General features: G+C 50.9%; 1 protein-coding gene across 4 annotated transcripts in view; it reads right to left on the bottom strand.

Moving 5' to 3' along the window:
* Positions 1-24,834, bottom strand: part of osbpl8 (oxysterol binding protein-like 8) — a 61,520-nt gene that overhangs the window by 13,663 nt on the left and 23,023 nt on the right. For 2 of the 4 annotated variants that reach the window (XM_047022776.1, XM_047022777.1), the window contains exons 4-6: positions 19,165-19,201; positions 17,238-17,402; positions 1,965-2,038 (exon numbers count right to left, since the gene is read on the bottom strand). In XM_047022776.1, coding sequence (XP_046878732.1) covers positions 1,965-2,038; positions 17,238-17,402; positions 19,165-19,201 — 276 coding nt within the window. Of the gene's footprint in view, positions 1-1,964; positions 2,039-8,910; positions 9,546-17,237; positions 17,403-19,164; positions 19,202-24,834 lie in introns of those variants that run through there. The other 2 variants (XM_047022778.1, XM_047022779.1) reach the window with 2 other exon arrangements.

Genomic DNA, 24,834 nt, shown 5'->3' with positions numbered 1-24,834 from the left:
CCTTCAGAGAGACCTTCAGCATAACAAGGACCACCTGATAACCAGGTACAGGACTCTGGCTAGACTGCTGGGAAACAGTAGAGGGGAGGGACCCGGAACGTACACCTACCAGTACTTTGTTTTTCAAACGGCAAGAAAACTCAAACTAAAGTTTCATATAGTCATGTACAGAGTACGTGCTCTTTGAGAGTGAGAGTAGATGATCATCATCCCTCGGAGACACAGCCCCTGTAGAAGCCTAGGCTGTTAGGCTCATCATTGTCTGTGCTCCACATCCAACCCCTTCCATTAAGACTTGTTCTAACCCATGACTCCTCGAGTCGGCTCCAGGGCTGAAGGCTCTCTTTCAGAGAGGCACTGCAGACAGGAGTGTGAGCCCCAGGATGGAGGGCAGGTTAGGGGCTGGATCTCCCCTGGGGGAGGGCAGGTTAGGGGCTGGATCTCCCGTGGGGGAGGGCTGCTTAGGGGCTGGATCTCCCCTGGGGGAGGGCAGGTTAGGGGCTGGATCTCCCCAGGATGGAGGGCAGGTTAGGGGCTGGATCTCCCCTGGAGGAGGACAGGTTAGGGGCTGGATCTCCCCAGGATGGAGGGCAGGTTAGGGGCTGGATCTCCCCTGGAGGAGGACAGGTTAGGGGCTGGATCTCCCCTGGAGGAGGACAGGTTAGGGGCTGGATCTCCCCTGGAGGAGGACAGGTTAGGGGCTGGATCTCCCCAGGATGGAGGGCAGGTTAGGGGATGGATCTCCCCTGGGGGAGGGCAGGTTAGGGGCTGGATCTCCCCAGGATGGAGGGCAGGTTAGGGGCTGGATCTCCCCTGGGGGAGGACAGGTTAGGGGCTGGATCTCCCCAGGATGGAGGGCAGGATCTCCCCCGGGGGAGGGACCAGAACTCCAGAAGGTCAGGCTGGTATATCCAGCAGCTAATGCAGAGACAACAACCTCCATCCCTGTCACTGTGTGTGTGTGTGTATTGTGCGCGTGTGGGTGTGAGGGGGGGGTGTTCAGTGACATTGCACTTCCTGTTTGAGATTGGTGCATTGATTTGGGAGGAGTGTAGGGAGGGCTGCGTGCCCATAGACGGTGGCAGTTGTTCAATGCTTGTGGTGAAGACAGTTTTGACTTCCCATTACCGAAACGTAAGCAGGGATGTTTTTAAAAGCTCTTTGAGACGTCACTCAAAAGTTTGGAATGAAAATATGTAAAGAAGACGTGTTTCTTTTCCCTCTTTTTTCTCTTAGCGAGGACAGTTTGAATATAGGGATTTAAAACGCATGCCGTTTGCCTCAATTTGTGCGACTCAAGTGTCTTTGAAGTAGGGACCTTTGAAATGTGGTCGTCGTCATCTTCGCTCATCCAGACTGATTAACCGTGGTGCTTGTGGAGCACGGGGGCGAATCCAAACCCCCACAGGGGAGTGATGAAGGGAGGGAGGAAGGTGAGAGAGAGAGAGATGGCTCTGAGTGCGTCTGTTCCGACGACAAACTCTTAATGAGGATGCAATCAAAAGTCCACCCGGACTCGACCCACTCGAGCATGACTCAGGAAGCCCGCACACACGGACATGAGCGACGGCAGGCTGGCTAAACTAGCTTCATGCTACGATTAAAAAGCCAGAGGGCGTCTTCCATGCACCGCAGGCTGCTGCTGCAGTGACACTTTAAGGGGTTGGCTACGCAGCTTGTGTTTCTCTGAGAAAACACATCTGTTCAATATGGATGCGTCTCCACATTCTGTTGACACGTGAACGTCTCACCAGAAGCAGCTTCCACACGCGCCCATCAGTGACTGGGGTGAACCGTTAATGGGAGGCGATTACTAACACAGGGGAAGGGGTGATGTTTATTTCAAATGTATCGATTGGTTTCTACTTTAAGGAGGACAGAGGAGTGCACTCTGTAGGGGAGACAGGGTCTAGGAAAAGGATGAGGGGAGAAGTGGAAGCTTCCGGCGTGTTTGAAGACGGTACCTTGCTCTTCGATATAGAGTGGGATGAATCTTCTTTCAGCGGCAAGGGCAGGTCTTCCTTCCCCCTGTCGAAACCTGCAACAAGCACACAGAAGGATCGGCACGGGGCCTGCAACACACACACACACGTGGAGCGTACGCCAACCCCCCACCCCCACCACCCCCCCACAGAGCGATCAGACCGTCTAGAAGTATGCTTCACCCGATGCATGTGCTGGAGAGGGGAATGTCCAACAAGAGTGTGAAAACATGGCAGACGACCCCTGTGGGCCCTTTGAAAACACCCAGCTCTGAATATTTCATGGCTGTTCACAAGCCATATTTAATGAGCTCTAATGAGCGACTCAAAGTGCAGATGGTTCATCGGCTCTCTGCGAAAGAACAAGTCACACAGCTTAACGAGATTAACTGATGTTTGAACGGTACATACTGTTGGTTTTCAAAGACGTCTCGTTACGCTGTTGGTCTGTCACATTCAGACCTGCTGTCACCCCCACCAGCACAACTCATCCGTCCCTGGCTCATTTTCACCCCAATCACATTTCCACACAATGTCTCGTTAGCATCCAAGCAAAACGTGCATCGGTATCTTCAGCCAAACGAGGTTGGTTCTGTACTTTGGTACATGCATATCTGGCCGGTTAGTGAGCCCAGTGTGGAGCGAGGTGGCGAGGCAGTGTGGTGAATGCTAAATGACACATTTGAGATGGGTTGAGATGGACAACGGCACAGAGAATGTGAACCGTGGTTGACACCCGTTGGCGCCTGATGTGAAGCGACACTGACACTTCAGTCTGACGCAGAAGGCAAGACGGACACCAGAGGAAAGAAAAACTATGAAGACAAGCATAGTTGATAACTTTTTTTTTTTTTTATCACAAACAGCAGCAGCCTGAGAAAACATTTCCAGAGATAGTTTCACCAGGCCATTTCTTTGATGCACTTCCGTGTCATAATTATTTGGAGACAGCTTCAAGGTAACACTGCTGAAATAACACTTACACAGAATAAATCAATATAAACTCCAGGCTGGATCTTAACACATTCTGGCAGCTATAAACAGGGATTTAGCGCAGTCCTCCTAGTGCTAGACAGAGCAAGATAACTGGTTTATGAAGCACTCAGGAGTGCTTGCAAAGTCAAAATATGTCCATTAGCTGGTGCTTTGGCTCTTAGAAACCACACTCCCCTAGTTCATCAGTCACACAGACCATGATGGAAGGGCTCGGTATCCAGAAATATATTGGCAGCTGAGAGCCTTCAAAAGCCAGGGTTAGCCAAATAAATCAGTCAGGTCCTAAATTACTCTACATTCAATCATTCGGACCGTAACGGTTACCATCAAACACTGCTATAAAACAAACATGATTCATCTGTATCCATCCAGAATCCACCGGCTGTCTGATTCCAAATGTTCTGAATCGGACATTAATACTGCTTGACAATTGATGTAATAGAAAAAAGGATTATTCATAGTCATCCTATTACTCGATGGAACAACATGACTTGTCTGGACATGGTTGGAATAACTAGTCTAATGCATCGTCTGAGAAGCAGACTGCAATCGTCTGCAACCCTCCCAATAGCATCTGTCAAGACTCAGACGGGCGCACAGCCGGATCAAGACCACCTCACATAGAAACACCAGACTGGGACCCAACATACATCCATATCAGTGTCAGTAGAGACATCCATCCTTATCAGTAGAGAGAGATGGAAGGGAGATTACAGAAAGGGCTGGGCATGTATTCAAACCCAGGGTGCTGACGACAGCTTGTACATGAAGAGGATGTGAGGCAGTGAGCTCGTGATGGACAGGAAGAGCCAGGAGGGAGCGTGACGCTAGGCCCAGGTGAGTGACGCTAGGCCCAGGTGAGTGACGCTAAGCCCAGGTGAGTGACGCTAGGCCCAGGTGAGTGACGCTAGGCCCAGGTGAGTGACGCTAAGCCCAGGTGAGTGACGCTAGGCCCAGCTGAGTGACGCTAGGCCCAGCTGAGTGACGCTAGGCCCAGGTGAGTGACGCTAGGCCCAGGTGAGTGACGCTAGGCCCAGGTGAGTGACGCTAGGCCCAGGTGAGAGGCACTGTCCTGTCAGTCCATTGTCTGGATTGAAATCAAACTGCCCCTCAAATATGTTCAGATAAAGCATCGCATCGCATTCATCACAACACAGACCTAAACATAGACAGACATCTCCAGTATTTTATTTGGAGAAGCTGCACAGTAGGAACCGAACCAGCGCCGATATAGTTGTATTATTCATTAGAAGCTGCTGCACCCTGATGGCCAGCAGAGGTCTTGGTCCTGGCTCTGAGTCGCTGGAGGCAGAATGTGGCCTTCAGCCGAGAGCAGGTCTTGACCAACACACGCAGATGGTCTGGTCCATGCTCCCCCCCCCCCGTCTCCTGAATGTCACGGCAGCCCTGCTGCCACACGCCCAGCAGAGCTCCGTGAGGTCAGAAGCCAGCCTGGAGAGGGATTCATAATAGAAACTTCCAGAGCCTGTCATCTCCCCCTCCGTCGTGACAATGCCATAGGTGGCTCCCCCGAGGGGAGCGCAAAAGGAATTCAGCCGGTAGGTGGGTGTTGTCAGTTGGATATTTTTGAAAAGGTTAATGATGACTCATGTGCTGATTGGCTGACTGACTCAGTGACTTCCTCCTTCCTTTAATACAAGGTGTCGTAATGAAACAGTCCCAGATATTCAACGTCACGTTTTTGTTAAGGAAGCATCCATGTGATATCTGTCTAAAAACGAGCACGGCCACACACACACGCACAAATGCGCACACACACACACACCCAGGCAGAACTCAGAACCCAGGGAGCCGTTGCTCACAGACGAAAGATAGGATTAGAAAGAGAACTGGAGAGAAAGATGATAAACAGACTAGGGAAAGATGAGGAGGAGAGGAGAGAAGAGGAGGAGGAAGGAGAGAAAAGGAGGAGGGAGACAAGAGGAGGACGAGGGAGAGAAGAGGAGGAGGAGGAAGGAGAGAAGAAGAGGAGGAGGAAGGAGAGAAGAGGAGGAGGAGGAGGAAGGAGAGAAAAGGAGGAGGGAGACAAGTGGAGGAGGGAGAAAGTCTCAAATGAGTTAAACCTCCTAAGTCATGGACAACTGTCTTGGCTAGGCGTCGTGTCAGAATCATGACTTGTGGAAACAGGAAGTGCTGACAGAAAAGGCTGCTTCTTAAGCTCCTACAGCAGAGCTCTCTGACTCTCTGGCAGCAATCCACCAAGATACACCGCACTGGGCTGGAGTTGGATGAATGAAACGATATTGAGTTGCGGACCAGGGTGTGTGTGTGAGCATGCACGTGTCCTCTGTGAAAGAAGCATGACTGCAGCAACAGTCAATCAGTCTGCACGGTCCCAGCTATGCGACAAAACACCAGGGAAGGGGGGGCGGAAGCGAGAGTGAGAGAATGATGGACAGAGAAGTGAAGGAAGAGAAGAGAGCAATGACTGTGCCTGCCGTTTGGATGATTCCAAGTTGAACACTGTCAGATGAGTTCTGAGGATGTGTCATTTCTCCAGCTCTCATTGGGTCCTCTTCATCTGCCATCGTCACGGCTCTGTTCTCCAGGATTAAGAAGAAACGCTGCGAGGAGGAGATCAATCCTTTTCTGAACCGGGTATATGGACAGTCAACTCAAATAGAATCATTTTTTTTTTCTTTTTTAAGTCGTTTTCTAGTTATCTCTTTGAATGTATCCTTACCCCACACATCTACTTTTAGTCTTTTTCCCCCTCTGTGAAACTTAATATTATCATTTGATATTAATTGAAAGCAGGATTACTTGACTAGAAAAACACCAAGCAAGCTGAAGAAAAAACACAGTTTCCATGGAGAATTGAGTCCAAGTCGTCTTTTCCTTGTGAACTCTAAAACGACCATCTCAGAGAACGATGCATTTCGGCGAGAGGAGAGAATGCCATGGCAACCACTGGCATGACAATGACAAAATGGGGGTCATTGTCAGCAACGCTCACTCGACTGAAACATGAGTGTGCGCACGTGTTTGTGTGAGCGTGTGTCATAGGGATGCTGGAAGCAGAGTGCAGATACCCTGCGTTGATGATGGTAGGAGCTGAACAAGAGCAGGTGCTTTTCCAGTTACTGAGGTGCAGCCTCTCTCTCTCTTATTCGTACCATCTGTTCCCATCCTATCCATTACTCATCCTTCGACTCAACCACATCCTTCTGTCGCTTCATCGGAGTCGGTGCTAAGAGGCTTGAATGCTTGCTTGAGTCTCACACACTCATATCTTCTGCTGGGTCGTAGTAGCATGGTCAGTTTGGAACAATGCACTACTTTTCTCAACTTCAAAAGGCCCCTGCTGTGACTGATACAGCCCCACAATCAAATATCTTTTTTATTATTGAACTGCCGTGTAATCACATGCTGCCATGGTAACAGTGACCCTGAGGCCACACCACATCCATCCAGCAGTTGAAGATCCTTCCCCCTCAGTTGAAATCGGCCTCTATTCATTCACCCCTAAACCCCGTGCATCCGTCCGTCTGACAGCCAGCCATGATCCAGGCAAGCGTCCACAATCAAACCACAACAAAGGAGTCTGGGAAAACTGGACCTGTTGAACCCGATCCTCTTTCCGCTCCGACCCCCGGTGTGGCCGCCGGAGGAAGACGGCGCTTAATCTCTCGGGGGGGGGGGGGGGGTCGTGTTCCAGTCAAGCGGCTGTGTGCGGAGGTCCCAGGCATTAAGGACGCTGATAGGAGGTGGGGGGGGTGGTGTTCCAGTCAAGCGGCTGTGTGCGGAGGTCCCAGGCATTAAGGACGCTGATAGGAGGTGGGTGGGGTGGTGTTCCAGTCAAGCGGCTGTGTGCGGAGGTCCCAGGCATTAAGGACGCTGATAGGAGGTGGGTGGGGTGGTGTTCCAGTCAAGCGGCTGTGTGCGGAGGTCCCAGGCCTCGGGGGGGGGGGGGGGGGGGTGGGTGGGGGGGGTGGTGTTCCAGTCAAGCGGCTGTGTGCGGAGGTCCCAGGCATTAAGGACGCTGATAGGAGCCATGCCGTGGTCTGGAACATGCAAGGCTATTTAAAGAAAGGTGCCCATGTTAAGCTGCCAAGTCACTGGCCCTTCAACAGCCTTCCTTCAACAGCCTTCCTGGGCAGAGTGAGCACCCGGTAACCTTGAGAGATGAGTGGGGAGGTGTGTGTGTGTGTGTGTGTGTGTGGAAGGGGGCAGAGCAGAGGTCCAACCTTGATGTGTCAAAGTAAATGGCAATATTAATTAACAGTGTTTCCTCTATGTTGATTTTGCCGTGGCGCCCCGCCAGCTCAATTGCACGTGGGCTGTTGATTCGATAGCGATTGCTGAACGCCCTTGCTCACGTTTCTATTTTAGGTGCATTAGTATGCTGAAGTAGTTACAATGCATTAACATAATGTAATTCATAGTGGGTTTATTGTTATTATTTGCTACAGAATGCTTAGCCTATAGGTCAAGATCAAAGGAAGCAGACAGTGAACACGGGCTTTAGAGTGGCCTACCTTAATCGATAGGCTAGGCTACTGACCATTTACAATCAGTTACGTCCATTATTTATTGCCATTTAGAACATACTTTATGAGAAGAAGGGGTCTCTTTCAGTAGCCTAACCTTATTGCTTTAGGAGAAATAGGAACAAAAATACGTGCAATATTGCATTAGCTATTAGGCAGTAGACTTTTAAATTAACTTGCTCAGAAATATAGTGAACTTCGTTTCGGCTTGGGGGGGGGGGGAGTTGATAGGACAGACCTGCCCCCACTGCTAAAAAGAAAATACTAGGAATTCCTAGGAGGGAAACACTGAATTAATAGCGCAGTCCATGTTACAACAGGCAACAAAACAGCAGGCTGTGTCATGAGGGAGGCAGGACTGACCCACTAGCCTTGGTAAACATTAGGATGCAACAGAACATATACATTGTGGGATCCTGCTTGTCATTTCCTGACAGAGGTGTCATCCTTTTTTTAAAACCTTTTATTAGTCTTTTTTCTGAGTGAAAAGTATGACTTGCAAAACCTCAGACCCGACTGGCACACACCCATGCAGAGTGGGAACACTATCACAACATCTCACTCAGAGCTCGAGAAAAGGACAGGAGGACGTTCCTCCGTAAGAAACGAAGTGAGACAGAGAGAGAGAGAATGACAGAGAGAGTGACAGCGAGTGAGAGAGAGTGACAGATAGAGAGAGTGAGAGAGAGAAAGAGAGAGTGAGAGATAGACAGACCGTGTGAAAGCTAGAGAACGGAACGGAAGGCTGCCAGTCAGAGAGCATGGGGATTTAGAGAGTGAAAGAAAGAAGGACAGGTTCAAAGCTGGAGGGAGAGAGAGAGAGAGAGAGAGAGAGAGAGGGAGGGAGGGCGGGCAGCCACCATCGGCAGTCCTTCTAACAGCTGTCAGCTCTTGGCCGAGAGCGTTCTGAGCTGACTCAAATCAAGATGAATGGAGACGAGGCCTGGGAGCTGACAGCTAGGAGAACCTGATGGTGCTCACTCTCACTCTCACTCTCTCTCTCACTCTCTCTCTCTCTCTCCCTCAGTCTCTCCCTCAGCTTGAAATCACCTCAAAGCAGCCACAGTTACACAGATGGTATGCAATCTAAAAGCTTGGAAATACAAGAACACAGCAATAACAACTACAACAGCTTCAGAGGATATGTCCTGTGACACCGTTCCCGACACTCCGCAGAAACACTTCTACGAGAGAACTACAAAGTTTGTTCCCATAAACCCCCCACAGAACACTATCCAGGGGTCGGGATTCTACGGTTCCAGGGGAGCTAGCAAACGGTACACGACTAGCTACAGTGCTGCGGCTCTAGTCAGCTACCAGGTGCTAAGTACAGGTACTAGCACCACACCAGGCTTCTGTCCCGACGTGGTGGGGTGGGGGAGGAGGGGAGGGCGCTAGCGGAGGGGGCAGCACACACCAACCTGGCAGGGAGATGGGCGACAGGTCGTTATAGCCTCCGAAGGAGGCGTTGCGGATCAGCTTGCGTCCGTCGGGGTGGGGGGGGCGCACGGACGAGGTCCCGCCGCACGTGGAGAAGCGGCGGCGGCAGAGCACTCCCTCCTCCTTCATCATGGGGCTGCCGGGGACCAGGAGGCCCGCCGAGGGGCGCCGGGACGGGGTGGTGGGGGGTGGCGGGGGCGGAGGGCGTGAGCCACGAAATGCTCCGGTCTGCTGTCCACGGCCGCGAGTCAGCCGGCGAGTCAATCGACCAGACAGACAGACAAGTCAGTCAGACAGCCGGCCACACTCACATACCCCCAACACACACACAACACACACCCACACACACAGCACAGCAGGACGGCAGCTCGGTCTCTAGGCACTGGAGCAACGAGGCACGCTTCGGTTCCCTTCTCTGTCCTCTATCCTCGTTCCCTCTCTCTCTCTCGCTCGGTCTCGTCTGCGATGAAAGTGCGAGGGAGCAGGCAGTACTACACTGACGCATCAGGGAAGCCCCGCCCCCTCCTTCTGTACAGGGTGGAGGAGTGTCATCGTATCTTCCTCCTGCACAGCCTCTCCACCGCTCTCCCCTCTCCTCCTCCTGCACAGCCTCTCCACCGCTCTCCCCTCTCCTCCTCCTGCACAGCCTCTCCACCGCTCTCCCCTCTCCTCCCGCACAGCCTCTCCACCGCTCTCCCCTCTCCTCCCGCACAGCCTCTCCACCGCTCTCCCCTCTCCTCCCGCACAGCCTCTCCACCGCTCTCCCCTCTCCTCTTCCTGCACAGCCTCTCCACCGCTCTCCCCTCTCCTCCTCCTGCACAGCCTCTCCACCGCTCTCCCCTCTCCTCCCGCACAGCCTCTCCACCGCTCTCCCCTCTCCTCCTCTCTTATGGTACTAATAATGGTGTTTAAAAAAAGATATAGAGATACATCACTGACATCCTTCATTCGCCTCTCCTATTTCTTTCTCCTGTATTCTCACTCTCTCAGTAACTATTCACTGGTTCCGTATTTTCCCTTTTGTGCCTCGTTGTGTCTGTATCTGCTGATCCTCTTCCATCTTAATGTACCCCTCCCTCAGTGCTGCTCTTCTAAAAGCACAGAAACACAGATACTCTTCGGGTTCTACCCCCCTTCTCAGTCTACCAACACAGCATCACAAATCAAACACACCCTTATAGCAATACACACACACACACACTATCTATCGTCGCTGCCTATGAGGATAGAATGAAGCCTCTCTTGGATGAAACACTGAGACCAAGCCAAGATCTGACCAACCACACACACCGATTCAGTCGGCAGAAAGGATTGTTTGTCCCCTGGAAGGACTCTCCCACTGTCACAGATATTCACGTGACAATAAAATAAAAAAAAAACTTTTACGAGGAAAGCCTGAAACATATTTTCCGATTATGAAACCAACAGCATCCTAAACTCTCAGTTGTGACCTCTGAGGCAAATTGTAAATGTAAATGTTTTTAAGGCCCAGGGATATCCAGTCACAAGACTGGATGCACGGTGAGGAAACAGCTGGGAGCAGATCGATGGTGACGCTCCCTCGGGAGACTGCGGTCTAACACCGCAATCCGGAGTGGAACCAATCAGACGGGTCGGAAGCAGAAAGGGAGATTGGAGGAGATTGGGCTTCTTTTAAGGACAGACACCATCCCGTGAGAGCACTTTGGGTCCACACAAGGAAAGCATGTGACAACAAGATGCTAGTGTGTTCTCAAACCGACTACTCAAGTCACTCTGGTGAAAGTGAGTCTCACAGGGCAGCGGTGGTTATCTCTGCGGAAAGGAGACGGCCTGCAGTCCTTATCAGTGAAACCCCATCTCCTGGCTGCCCCAGTCCTCCAGCGTCCCTGGGTCCCTTTCAGCTGACCTGCCCTGCGTACAAGCTAGCGTCTGGGCTTGGCCGCCCACCCTCGCCACATTTACACTGGTTTGTTCCGTCAACAACGCCACCCGAGTGGCATCCGCCCAAGCAGGGTTTGCTATCGCCTGTCAGGGACATGGCGTGGCTCCATCCGTGGCTGTGTGCTTAGGCAGAACACGGAACTCTCTTGATAGCGACTACTTGGTGGTTTGATGTCATGGCGTTGCTTGGCAACCCTTTTTAAAAACGCCTTACAGTGCAAACAGATAAATCTGTGCCAATGGCTGCCAGAATCGAATGAACTAATTAGCACAGGTAATTATAGTTGGATGTTCTGGCGCATGATTAATTCAAATCCCGGGCCTAATTAACTTGCTACCTCAGCAAAAGAAAGTTCAGATGGGTCATGTCAGACTGAACGGCCTTCGACCACAGAACACAAATTCAACTTGGAAGAAAAAAGAAGAAAAAAAACTCAAGAGTTGAGCTAAAGTCACAAGTTTGATTATTTTGTTCCTCTCATTGCCCATGAGGTTTACTCGGTTTTCTAGCCAAACATGTATGAAGGTAAGAGAAGCCAGGAAAGGTCAAGAGACAGCTTGCAATGTACTCTCATTTGAGGACAGTGTTTGTTAAGACTAATTAAAGAACCCAAGCCAGGGGTGTTTGCATTCAAACATTGTGTAACCACTCTACAGAGTCAACAAACTACCCACAATAAAGAACAGCCAGACAACCCATAGCGCTAGCACAAACATGACATATCGCTCTATGGTGAGAGTGGGAACACTCCCCAGCATTCTGTGTGAATGTATTCACTGTGGGATGCAGCTGAAATATGAGCAGGGTCCATTGTGTCTCCACAGATGCTATCCTACCACCTGAGTAACACTACCCCTAATGTCTGCTCCAGTGCTGTGGAGATACACATGGGCTAGACACCAGTAGCTGGGTTAGTAGCATACTGGAATACAAGTCCACTTTATTCTCTCCACACGACATATTTCACTGATCCTGGCATGCTGCAGCCAATTGTGTCATTGAGGAACGTTTCCTGTTCAAGCAGGCCCGAAGCTAGCTGGACAGAACAATGTCACAGCAGGCTAATGTGGCTAAATATTAGAGAGGATGAACACGCCACCCTTTTGCTTTATCAACTCTAAACCATGTTGACATAAAGCAAACTATTAAAGTTATAATATCCCCACGAAAAATGCATCTGGTGCATTGCTGCTGGCCACGGTCAATTGCAAATGAATGTAACAAGATCAGGTCCAGGTAGCATGAGAACACCTAGACAAGGGAAAAGCTGAGTTTCCATCTTGTTGAAGTACACAAGTTTGCTCACAACCACAGTAATCCCTTGTGGTTAATCTGTGAGGTCAAATAGGGTTTGCTATGGGTTTGTGACCAGAGTAGATGGTTTGACCACTGAGCATGCAAAGAACCTCAGACGACCAATGTAAACCTATTGTACCCAGTGGGCAACAATCTGTTAACCCCCAAGGTCGAGTCTGCAGGTCATGCATGTTTAGCTCTACTCTCTGAACATTTACCTACCAGACTAGGCTAGACTTTTTAAGAAATTGGTATCGTCCATTTTATAATTTTTGAGGTAATAATGATGGTCTATCGGACAAACCATCTCAACATTAAGAGCAAAGCAAATGCCAGTTTGTCAGCATGTATGTTGATGTTATAGATGGTCTACCTGTTCCCTGACTGAATCTCAACTATGTGGCCCGGTTGAGAGGATGGATTCACCCATGTGATCTCTCTGCTCCAGTGCCCGTCGCTCATATCAGGTGTTGGAACCATGCTGCTGATACAGCCAGTCACATGACTGCTCTCCTCCACTAAGCATCAATGGCTGCTCTCTATACCAGTAACCTGACACAGGAGTGTTGCTCATTCCTGGAGTGCCTGGCTGGTTTCTGCTTCTCAGCCGGTGAACTGTTGAAGTAAGACAGCTACGACTAGTAACGTCTATCTTGTGCCGTCCATTTTTACTGATCAAATAACACCAAAATGTTGGATGTCATCCACTAAACCCTAAAGACCGATATGATAAATCTACAGTCAGTCAGACAGAGTCCAAACTCACGTACTGTCTCTCCACGTCTCTTTATCTCACTGTTACTGATCCAAACCCCAGAAACCTTCCCTAACACTCGCAGTGCCAACAGGCTTCTTAGCTTCGATCACCTTTACACCACAAGCTCACAGGTGCCCCACAGGACTAAAGATAGAAAATGTCAATATCTGGACACTGTACCAGCCAAAACGATGTGGGAGAGAGCATGTCAAGCTAGCCCACGAATGGTATCTGGATGTGCTGGACATCTTATCTAAAATGGCCTGAGACCCTGTAAGCCAGGGATTAGCCTTGGGACAAAGAGGCTTTCTGCGGAGGCATGGACAGGGACCTTCCTAAGGGTGTCCTCTACTTCGGTTGAATGCAGTGGGGGGGGGGGGGGGGGGGGGGGGGGGGGGGGAGGGGGGGTTATCGTGAAGTTAGCGCCAAGATTCGGGTTGGTACGGCTAAACCTAAGCAGTGTTTGGCTGGTCTTTGCTTTGCTTTCATTCTATCCTCATAATGACACAATGGTTTAGCTACACACACACGTACACACACACATACTTCCTAAAGTATGCTAAAGCACAGCACAGTGTGTGGGGGATTCTCAACTTGATTTCATCCGACAAACAAGCTATAAACTTAAACACATAGTGCTGACGTTGATTTTTTTTACTGCTAAATAATGGATATTCTCATTAGCACGAGCGTTAAAGGCCAATACAGATTGCATTCACAACCCCAACCGTACCTTCCTTGAAGTTAGCCATGATGAGACAATTTGCGACAACCCACAAAAACAGAAGCTTTATCGGTGAACCGGCAAATCTATACATCCATGTTACGTCCGTCTGTGCGTCCGGCAGTAGCGCAGGTCTAGCGGACGGACATCAGAGCGCGGGCCAAGGCCTGAGGCCCCCAGATCCTCCATCATGTCCTCCTTGTTTTCCACCCACCAGTAACAACCTGAGCCTCTCCCCCCCCCCCCCTCCCCCCACAGCCTCTCCAGCTCCCGCTCCCCGCCCTCCCATTGGTGGAAGGCCAGGAAGGAAGTAGGAGCGCGGGGCTGTGATTGGTGAAGGAAGGATGGACCATGTCGTTAACCCTGGCTGACAGGACGTAATCCCCGAGGCTGAGCCTAAATCCATGCTAGCCCCACCTGCTCTCTCTCTCTCTCTCTCTCGCTCTCTCGCTCTCTCGCTCTCTCGCTCTCTCTCGCTCTCTCTCGCTCTCTCTCGCTCTCTCTCACTCTCTCTTCCACCCTTGGCCTCTACCTGCAGTGTCTGTACAAGACGTTTAAAGACAGCGTGTGGATGATGGGCGTGGCAGAGTCTGGGGTCAGCAGGGTCAGGTAGAACCCCCCCAGCAGGCCTGCCCCCCTGCTGCTGCAGAACGCTGCCTAACGCTACAGGAGACTGACATGACTGAACACAACCAGCTTCATCTATAACAAGTAACCATGTATAACACAGCACAGAAATGCATCAGGACTGAAGGTGAGCTACGCTACCACATGACTACTGTATGTATGCCGTACAATCACAGGGAAACAACAATGTCTTCACAATAGACACCAGGCTTCCAGTCCATTCATGACAACCAACGTTGAATTGCAGTGTCACAACATCATATTTCCCTCACTGTCCTTTCTGCAGGAAACAAGGAAGGCTACTCTGGGTTACCATGGAGACCCAACTCTGCATAGAGTGCATGCGAGCTGAATAACTGGATTCTAGTGACATGTTTCTTAATGCTTTCAATGAACTGTGTGCTGGAGGGGTGGGTGGTTGGGTGGAGGGTGACAAGTAGGTGGGGATTGAAGAACGGCTCAAAAACTGTAGGGAGAGTGGAGAGGTGAGGGTGAGGAGGGAGGGAGGGGTGAGGGAAAGGTGAGGGAGGGAGGGAGGGGTGAGAGAAAGGTGAGGAGGGAGGGAGGGGTGAGGGAAAGGTGAGGAGGGAGGGAGGGGTGAGGGAAAGGTGAGGGAGGGAGGGGTGAGGGAAAGGTGAGGGAGGGAGGGGTGAGGGAAAGGTGAGGGAGGGAGGGATGAGGAAGAGGTGAGGGAGGGAGGGGTGAGGGAGAGGTGAGGGAGGGAGGGGTGAGGAAGAGGTGAGGGAGGGAGGGGTGAGGGAGGGAGGGAGGGGTGAGGGAGGGAGGGGTGAGGAAAAGGTGAGGAGGGAGGGAGGGGTGAGGGAGAGGTGAGGGAGGGAGGGGTGAGGGAGAGGTGAGGGAGGGGTGAGGGAAAGGTGAGGAGGGAGGGAGGGGTGAGGGAAAGGTGAGGAGGGAGGGAGGGGTGAGGGAGAGGTGAGGGAGGGAGGGGTGAGGGAGAGGTGAGGGAGGGAGGGAGGGGTGAGGGAAAGGTGAGGAGGGAGGGAGGGGTGAGGGAGGGAGGGGTGAGGGAAAGGTGAGGAGGGAGGGAGGGGTGAGGGAGGGAGGGGTGAGGGAGAGGTGAGGAGGGAGGGGTGAGGGAAAGGTGAGGAGGGAGGGAGGGGTGAGGGAGAGGTGAGGAGGGAGGGGTGAGGGAGGGAGGGAGGGGTGAGGGAGGGAGGGGTGAGGGAGAGGCGAGGAGGGAGGGGTGAGGGAGGGAGGGAGAGGTGAGTCGTGAGGGAGAGGTGAGGAGGGAGGGAGGGGTGAGGGAGGGAGGATGTTGTTGGAAGGAAGGAGATCAACAGAAGCTTTGACAACAACCTTGAGGAGAACCCTCCACAGTATGAAGCACTCCTTGTGCTTTTCAGAATAGAGATACACAATGCAGGGAGATGTGCTTTGCTGTTGACAAATCTGGCACTGACATTGACCTAGAAACATTCAAATGTCTCCTGTTCAGAATGGGATCGTAACAACAGCCGTGCTGTTTGGAGCCTGACGTAAACAGATCACGATGAAAGGGCTCATCAAGGCGTTTACCTTCACTGTGAAACAAAAGATTCTGTGTCTATATTGGAGCCATAAGGATGCCAACAAAACCATTTCTTTCATTTATATTTTTGCTCCCTCTAGTGGCAATTATTTGGCTTATTTTGGAAATCGCAAATAAACCTTTTCTTGATATTATCACAAAAAATAAACTAACTTTAAATGTATATATACACACACATGTATTATGTTTTGTGGATTTTTTTATGTTATTATTAAATTGACTGAACACCAACTGAACTTTTACAATGTGCCACATAACCAACATAAGTTGCTATGAAAGTATTACAGTTTTGAAATCATAAGTGAACTGGAACCTTAAAAAAGCCTCCACCAATACTGAGACCTTTAAAACTCAAAACACCCCCAAAAGAATTCTACCACCCAAAATACCCGACGTGTATTTCAAAGTGAATCCGCCACAAACAGGCCCTCATCTCATAGACGACCTCTGTACTCAAAGTAATGACAACCTATGCAGTCCCATATGGGGTTACTACCGCTACTGTATTTTTGACACAAGATGGACCAAAGGCAGGCGAGCCTACTGACCTCAAGAGGGCGCTGTGAGACAAGCAGCACCGCAGAGCTCCGGAATAAACCTGTTCTCTCAGAGAGCACTGATGCTGCTCCACATAGGACTGACATGGGGTCAGCTTTCTCTTTACAATGTAAGGGTGGTCTGCAGGGAGGAGCCCAGGTGAGGGTTGACCAACCCCACTCCTGGATATCTACCCTCCTATTGGTCCATACATTGGTTTGCTGGATAAGGGTTGAAATGAAAACCTACTGGAGGTTAGCACTCCAGGAGCAGAGGTGGAGTGTAAACCTCCAGGGAACAGCTCTCCAGGAGCTCCAGGAGAACCTACAGGAGGGGAACTCTCTGCCCAGGTTTATCAGAGTATTAGACTGAAGCGGATCTGGGAGGAGCTGTGTGAGGGGAGCTGATCTGGGAGGAGGTGTGAGGGGAGCTGATCTGGGAGGAGGTGTGAGGGGAGCTGATCTGGGAGGAGGTGTGAGGGGAGCTGATCTGGGAGGAGGTGTGAGGGGAGCTGATCTGGGAGGAGGTGTGAGGGGAGCTGATCTGGGAGGAGGTGTGAGGGGAGCTGATCTAGGAGGAGGTGTGAGGGGAGCTGATCAAGGAGGAGGTGTGTGAGGGGAGCTGATCTGGGAGGAGGTGTGTGAGGGGAGATGATCTGGGAGGAGGTGTGTGAGGGGAGATGATCTAGGAGGAGGTGTGTGAGGGGAGCTGATCTGGGAGGTGTGAGGGGAGCTGATCTAAGAGGAGGTGTGTGAGGGGAGCTGATCTGGGAGGAGGTGTGAGGGGAGCTGATCTAGGAGGAGGTGTGAGGGGAGCTGATCTGGGAGGAGGTGTGTGAGGGGAGATGATCTGGGAGGAGGTGTGTGAGGGGAGATGATCTAGGAGTGGTCTTACCGTGGCTGTAGCTGACCCCGGGGCTGAGGGATGAGGGGCTGGCGAGAAGCTCTCTGCTGGGGGTCTGCAGCCCCGCCTCCTTCTCCTTCTCTCGCTCTTTCCCCTGGCGCTGGCTCATCCTCCCTGGGGTCAAAAGGACAGCTTCATCACCGGGGACTACGGCAGCTGGAGAGAACAAAGAGAGACGGAAAAACACGGAGCGACAGAGACAGAGAGAGCGAGAGAGGGATAAAGACAGAGAGAAAGAGAGATGAAGACACAGGGAGACAGGCACAGGCGGGGGTGTGATTAGTTCAGCTTTTTCAGCTTCTGAACAGAGGTGGTCCTTTGAAAGAACATAAGAGCCCTCTAGTGGTAAACACCTGCAGTGCAAGATTTCATACATGGTGTATATCCTTTCAGTCACACAAACACTACTGCTCACGGTTGAGGACACCACGTCCCTACACACAACCCTTTTTAAAGGCTGACCCACATTAATCCAGACACACTTGAGAGTAAATATCATAATCCAGAATATAATTCAGACAAGACAGCGTCCAATCTAGATGGACACAGAGAAGCCAGAGTTTGTGTTCAGCGTCTGTGTGTGTTTGAGAAAAACAATATATATATATAAAAATAAAGAGAGACAGACATAGACAGCAAGAAACAGAAACAGTTTTCTAAAAAGAGATGTTATCGTACATGTCATGTTCTTCAGCTACTTCAGAAGACATCACATGGGGGGCTAAAACAAGCGTCCCCAGACTGTCGTCGACTCTGTGTGAGAACGCTGTGGGGGCCAGAGAGCAAACTCATACCTGGTACCACCATGTCATTGTGTCTGCTAAAAATACACACCGTTACTTGGGCTCGCTGACATACTGTTTGAACCGTGCAGTCGGGGTCCTTGATGACTTACGACGCGGTACGAGAGCTGCTGCAAAGTGGCTCAAAAGCACATGAAACTATGCAACCTGGGACACAACCAAATGCCAAGCAGACTGTTATTCCCCAAATGGAGGGAGGAGACAATGGCCAAATGAGGCAGAGTGGAAACACAACACAGAGGAGAGAGGAAGTCATTATCAGCCCTCGCTCTGCTGACTTCTATCAAACACCCGTCCTGAAGAGCAGCCCTGAAACAGACAGACAGACACAGAGAAACAGACAGACAGACACAGAGAAACAGACAGAGATACAGACAAACACACACACACACACACCCACACACACACGCTCCCCACTACTCTCATGGTGTTCGGGACATGACAGATATCCGATGACTCAATTCAATAAGTCATTCCAGTCGTATATCACACTGACTGAAGGTCGGCGTGGTGAGCCAGTGACTCAGCCCGGGTCTGGCATGTGACCGCTCAGGGGAGGGTGGAGGCCTGTTATCCCGGGAGCGGTGGAGGCCTGGATGGAGACTCGTGAGATGTGGTCATGCTTGTCCAATCACGTCTGACTGAAACGAGGCGCTGCCAATCAGCAGGCCTCTAGTCAGCCAGCAGAGCAAGCACAACACCCCAATACAAAGCCTGTCATACAATGCAGTCCATAGATCCCCCTGCCAGAGATCCTATGATGCTTCTAGGTTGAGTCTAGTCTTGTGCCTGAGAGATTGCTCTTAACAGAGTCCGAGATGTTCCAGTCCCACCAGACTCCCTAAGGTCACCTTTAAAGGTCGACCAGGGCACCCAGAGACACGTACACAGGAGAACAGTATGGGGGGGGGACAATCCGATCAATAAGCAGCGTTAAGACAAATGCTACCAATGTAAACACAAACTTGTCTCATCTGTCATACCAAAGCCGTTCTGTAATTCCCCCATCTCTCGCCTCTTTATCCTCCTCTTTCCCCCAAATTCCCACCCCTGCACCATCCATCTTTCATTCCGCCCTCCTCCTCCCCCACCTCTGTGAAAGGTCGCTAGCTTACCTGATGTGCTGGGTTGTTCTCTGATCTCGGCATGAGGCTGGCAGGGGGAGCAGGATGGGATGGAGAGAGCAGGGAGGGAGGGAGAGAGAGACGGAGGAGGTAAACGGGTGAGAGAGACGGAGCAAGAGGAAAGAGAAAATTGAAAGAATAGGCAGAGCCAGACGGAGAACAAGAGAAAGGAGAACAATGGGAGGAGGGGAGGGGGTAATAGAGAAAGAGTTAAGAGTTTCACAGAGAGAGAAAGAGAGAAGAATGAGAGAGTGAGATGAGGGAGCAACAGAGAGAGATAGATAGAGAGAGAGAGCAGGGGAGAGGAGAGGAGAGGAGGGGTGGATGTGTGGGGGTCCAGGCAGGTGGCAGGTCGGTGTGATGTTGATCACATGTCGAGGTGAGCGGCGGGGAGGGCGGTGATGGACACGGCGGTGGAAGCCACAGAGGGTGACAAAAAAAGAAAGAGGGAGACAAAAGACAAAAAAAAGAAAACACGGACATTAGCTTACAACAACAACCACCACAACCACACCGCCAGCAGGGCTGATGGCACGGCCAGCCAATGGGAGGACGAGCATGACTACTGCTGCGATATGACCCCCAAAAAAGGGCGGGAACTCACACACTCACGCACCCGGTGTCTACAAAGGTAACCACACAGCGACAGGATGGTGTGGATTACAAGAGATTACTGTTGTTGTTCTGAATGCAGACCATCCTTCCCTAAACAGCACACAGCACTGGGCCAGCGGGTGGATAAACCCATCTGACGACCTCACAGTCCACATCAGACAGGCTTCCCAACCACGCTGATAAACAAACAAGACCTTCCATTGGTTAAGGCCCGGGAGTTAGTGTCCAGGGTGCCGCATGATAGGTTGAGAGCTCAGACTACAGAGACAGTTTGAAAGCTTATGACAACAAGGAAAACTGATTAGAGCGGGGTCGCTGGAGGTCAGCGTTTGATTAATAAACCTTTGGAGACCGCCTAGATTGGCTTTTTAATTCAATCAAAGCTGACTGAAGCCATTGTCTCCCAGTATCTGCAATTCAGATGATTCAGTCAATCACATCATTACCCCGTCTTTTGATAAACCATTTCTCTACAGAAGGGATGGAGAGATTTGTGAAGGACTCACAGTACAAGGGAAGCCTTTGAGCCTCAATGGATCACAGGTTTGATAAACGGATAAGTTGATGATATTCAACGACAACTTGTAAAATGCTAACTGACTTTAGCATGTTCTCAAAGCAGCTCTGTGTCGTGTGTAATCCGTCAACAACAGGAAGAACACAATGTCCACCCGAACATTACGACGCGTGTCTCTCTCTTAAAAGGCACAAGAAGCATCCTATTTTGCCTCGTAAATGTAGGGGGGGTCATGAGGTCAGCAGCATCAGGGGTCAAAGGCGGAATGACCGCCACGGGGTCAGAAAACGCCGTGAGCGCAGCCCAAGCAGGATTCAGAGAAACAAAACCAATGCTTCAGAGAAGAAAGACCCCTGAAGCCACCCAGCCTGAACCGAGGACAGAGAGCCAGCGTCCTCTTCAGAGAGCTCTGACTCTGTCAACCAGCCTCTCTGGTCTCACCCCGACACCAGGCTCTGCCAACACCCATTCACATCCCCTAGGCGGTGATTACACTTGTTTAAGGAATCAATCGAGCCTATTCGTTTATTTGATGTCCGCTGAATACTGTAGCTGTGCTGTCGTTTACTGTATCGCTTTGAGTTACGCCTGCCCAGTTGAGGAAGTATGTCAAATCGAGCGTTGCATTGGGAAGAACTGTTGACTGTTACTGTGCGTACGACAGTAACCTTGAAGATGCACGTTTGATCGGTGTGGAGGAGCAGGAAGAGGAGCAGGAGGACCAGGCATACTAATGGCCCCCGCTCCTCTCCTCGCCGGCATCAGCAGTGGCATAGCGAGACGTTCGAAAGGCCCCTCCCCCACAGGTGCTCTCTACAAACAGGCAGCAGCCCTCATCCCTAATCATGCGGAGGAGAGAGGATGAGTGGGTGGGTGGGTGTGTATGTGTGTGTGCACTGTACAATGACACGAGTGTGTGTTCGGGTTTGTTTAGGCGTGTGGGTGTGTTTGGGATCACGTTGTAACAGGATAAGGATAAGTGAACATGGCGACACAGCAGAGATCAGTTTCCGCCCTCATGGGGACTCTCCCGTCAAGGACTTGATACCATTCACTCAATAGAAGCACCCTGATAAAGCCTGCTGCGTGGGCTACAGCATTGGACTGAGGTTACTAGGTTACCACACGGCTAGCGGAATGACAGCAACAGACTTCATCCATCATCGTGTTCCTCCAGTTGGCTAAATAAATACGGACTTTGTTTCCGCCGTTTCGATTTGAACCCGTCGGCCTTCTGTGTTTTGATCCCACGGCCCCTTCACCCCCCCCCCCCCCGAGCGACTCCAAGTCCGGAACGTTCCGGGTCTTTCCTGATGGCGGAATTTCGACTTGTTTTGCCTCAACGTTTGCGTCGACACGTCGAAACATGGAAACGGAAAGGTCAGGCTTTATATCTTCTGTTGACGGAGGCAGCTTAGATTGATCTGCCTGTTCCAAACCATATCTGGATGCTGGCGGTGGTAGCAGCCAGGCCCACGCGCACCGTCTGCCCAGGGTCTCTCAGCCACATCTGCAGGGGCCAGCGTGGACTAGGGTCTGACATCATCAGGTCACATGACCCAGGTTCAGACAGACACCAAAACAACACAGCAGTAAAGTAAACGGATGATGTCACCAGTGTGTGCGACGCAGAGAGACTGCGCTGACGTGACAGCCACAAACGAAGGTAACCTGCTGGACTTACCGGGTTTGCAGCTAGTAGATCCACAAACCGTGAGGTAATTTAAGGTGTCCAGTTGGACGATGAACAAACTGTGTAAAACTACCCATTCAATATGAACCAATAAGCCCACCAGTCAACTCACCTAGCTTATGCGAGCGTGAAACATGATAATATTACATTAGAAAGACTCACCTTCATTTCCTGAATCCCACATACCTCCCTCCCTGCCTGTGTTATTGCAGGTCTAGTTACAGTTTAATAGCATTTCCCCTCTGATCGAAGAGCGAGGAGAAGACATGAAAGGTGTATTTTTAGACATGGTGCCATTTCTCTGTCTGGCATTTTGGGCTTTCATCTGAAGCGTGCCTGTGGCTCTCAGTAGCCCGAGTTTGGACTTGGGGGAGGTCGGGGGTTGGGAGGGTCGGACTGGTGGCCAGACAAGTGTCATATTGTCTTTGTCCCCAGCCGCAACATAACAGCCTTGGAAGGCAGAGAGGTGACAGACTGGGGGTTGCAGGTAAGACTCTCCACGACCTTACCCATTCTTTTTCCAAGATTGGATACAGTATTTACTGAAATGCATCAAATCACTACAGTACATTTTGACAATGGGAACTGTGGCATTTTCCCAGGCACAGAAAACGGTGTTTTAAGGGCTTCATCTTAAACTGCCACACCACATACAGCACATGGCCTCTTTCCTCTGAAACAAACAAAAAGCTCTTACAAGCGACAGAATGCCATGCCATATTACATAACATTTCAACATAACTCGCAGCGCAATGTTGACCCATTTTCTATCGGTGGCGTGTGGGGGCGGGGCATTGGCTGTGAGCCTTGATCAGTGTCTTATAAAGCAGCGATGGGGACCTTTCGGTTCACCCCAGCTAGCGCGTTAGCCGTTCGGTGACGACACCTCTCCTACCCCTAGCAATCAGAGACTGGAAAACACACCTCGGAACGACCAGTTAGTCTCGCTAGCGTCTACCCGTGTCAGAGGAAGGAGAAGAGAGAGAGCGAGAGAGCGAGAGAGGGTAATGGGCCGTTGAGAAGCTCTGAATGAGAAGCCAGGCAGGGTGAATTCAGTGGCAGACTGGAGCCATCAGCACCTCTCTGGCCTCCACAGAGAGAGTGATTATGTGTGGTTACTCTGCAACCTCCAAGGACCTGAGCGCCAGATAATGACTGTGAGGCCTCTGGGAAGGGGGGGGTGAGAAAGAGAGGGGGAGAGAGGTAAGGTGGGGGGAGGTGTGAGAGAAAGGGAGTGAAAGAAAAGGGAGAGAGAAGACGTAAAAAGGGGACAGAGCTCCAACATCCCCCAGTCCCCTCAGCAAGGTGAAGAGTACAGAGCACAGTCCTTGAAGCTCTTCAAAAACAAGGAATCACACAACACCTTCGCATGTACATTGAAAAGCCAGCAGTATCAAATAGTCATGTTCTCATATCGTAACTACAGGCAAAGGAGCGTATAGTCTTGTTTCTCATGCCACTGAACAACATGTCTAGCGAGGCAAGCTAGATGGTGTTGTGAGCTCCCTCTATGGGAGTGACTAAGCAGTAATGAACTTTCTCCAAACGACTCCGCAGAGGTGCCAGCGCGGGCCATCAGACTTGATCCGTGCGCCACTCGGGGGAATTAACTGCATCTCACACGAACAGGAGGGACTCCTGCAGGGTTGTTTTGATAGCGACATCTCCGACAGAACCACGTTAACCTGGATGCTAAACGCCAGCGGCCGAGGTGAAAGTAGCTCATTACTGTGGAGATATGTGTCAGTGTCTGACCTTGTCCTCTACATAAACAGTGCGAGGGGGGAGTCACAGAGTCACACGGGCACTGTGTTTGTGTGTGTGTGTGTGTCATTCTGTGTTGGCGAGCCTGTATTTGGAGAGTGAAAGTCTGTTTGTTTGTCTGTATGTGTTTTAAGCGATGGAGCTAGGCTAGCTGCCGGGTGAGAGAGTGTATTTCTCCCAGCTCCTCCACCACCCTCTCCAGCTGGCTCCCGCCTCCACAGCCCTTACTGAGCGCCGCTGAGGCGAGGACAGGGGCTTATCCATCTCCATCCATCCCCAGAATGCCTTGCAGTTGACCGCTTCCTACCCACTTCCTGGAGAGAGCTTCGTGGAGAGAGCTTCATGGAGAGCTTCCTGTAGCTTTGCAATCAGCTCAGGCATGATGGAATGCTGCCTGGCCGAGCTTGAGTGCACAAGCCTGGTCTGAGAATTGTCACACTGCTCGACATCCACCGGGACATGCTTCAAAACACTCCATTACTCTATTCATAGTGTATTCTTGCTTCTCAACATGGTAATTCATTCCAAGCCTTACCATATGCATAATGTATTATTAACGTTAAAATACACATTCCTAATTGAACACAGGACTTTAGGTTAGGGTTAACTAACCTAAATAAGGGATATTAAAGAGTTTTTACGATTTATAACAAGAGTATAACAGAGGTTCAGATTCTTCAATTTGCTTGAGCCCCGCTTTCGTAATTAGTGTAAAGCCCGGCAGCCCATCTAAGCTATTCTAGACATGCCTAATGGAACGTTTAGTGCTGCAGTGAGGCACTAAAGAGGCAAAAGGCAAACAAAGCGCAGGACAGCGAGCGGCGGCTGATAGTGCAAGCCACAAAAGGCCCCTCCCCTCGGCGCGTTCAGGTGGTTTCCAGCGCTCGCCTGCTCTCGCCTCGCTGACAAGACACTCAAGAAGCTTCTTTGTCAGACATGAGAGTAATGGATGCACGCAGGTCAGCACGAGTCAACACTACGGTCAGTTAACCAGGGCAGGGAGGGTATTCCTGCCTAGTCAGCATGACTGCGCTGAACATTTCCACTAACAGGTTCGGAAGAGTAAACTGAT

Source organism: Hypomesus transpacificus, chromosome 7 (assembly GCF_021917145.1).
Source record: "Hypomesus transpacificus isolate Combined female chromosome 7, fHypTra1, whole genome shotgun sequence".
NCBI classification, from domain to species: domain Eukaryota; kingdom Metazoa; phylum Chordata; class Actinopteri; order Osmeriformes; family Osmeridae; genus Hypomesus; species Hypomesus transpacificus.
Note: the sequence above shows the minus strand (reverse complement) of the source record. Positions and strands in the feature narration are given on the sequence as shown.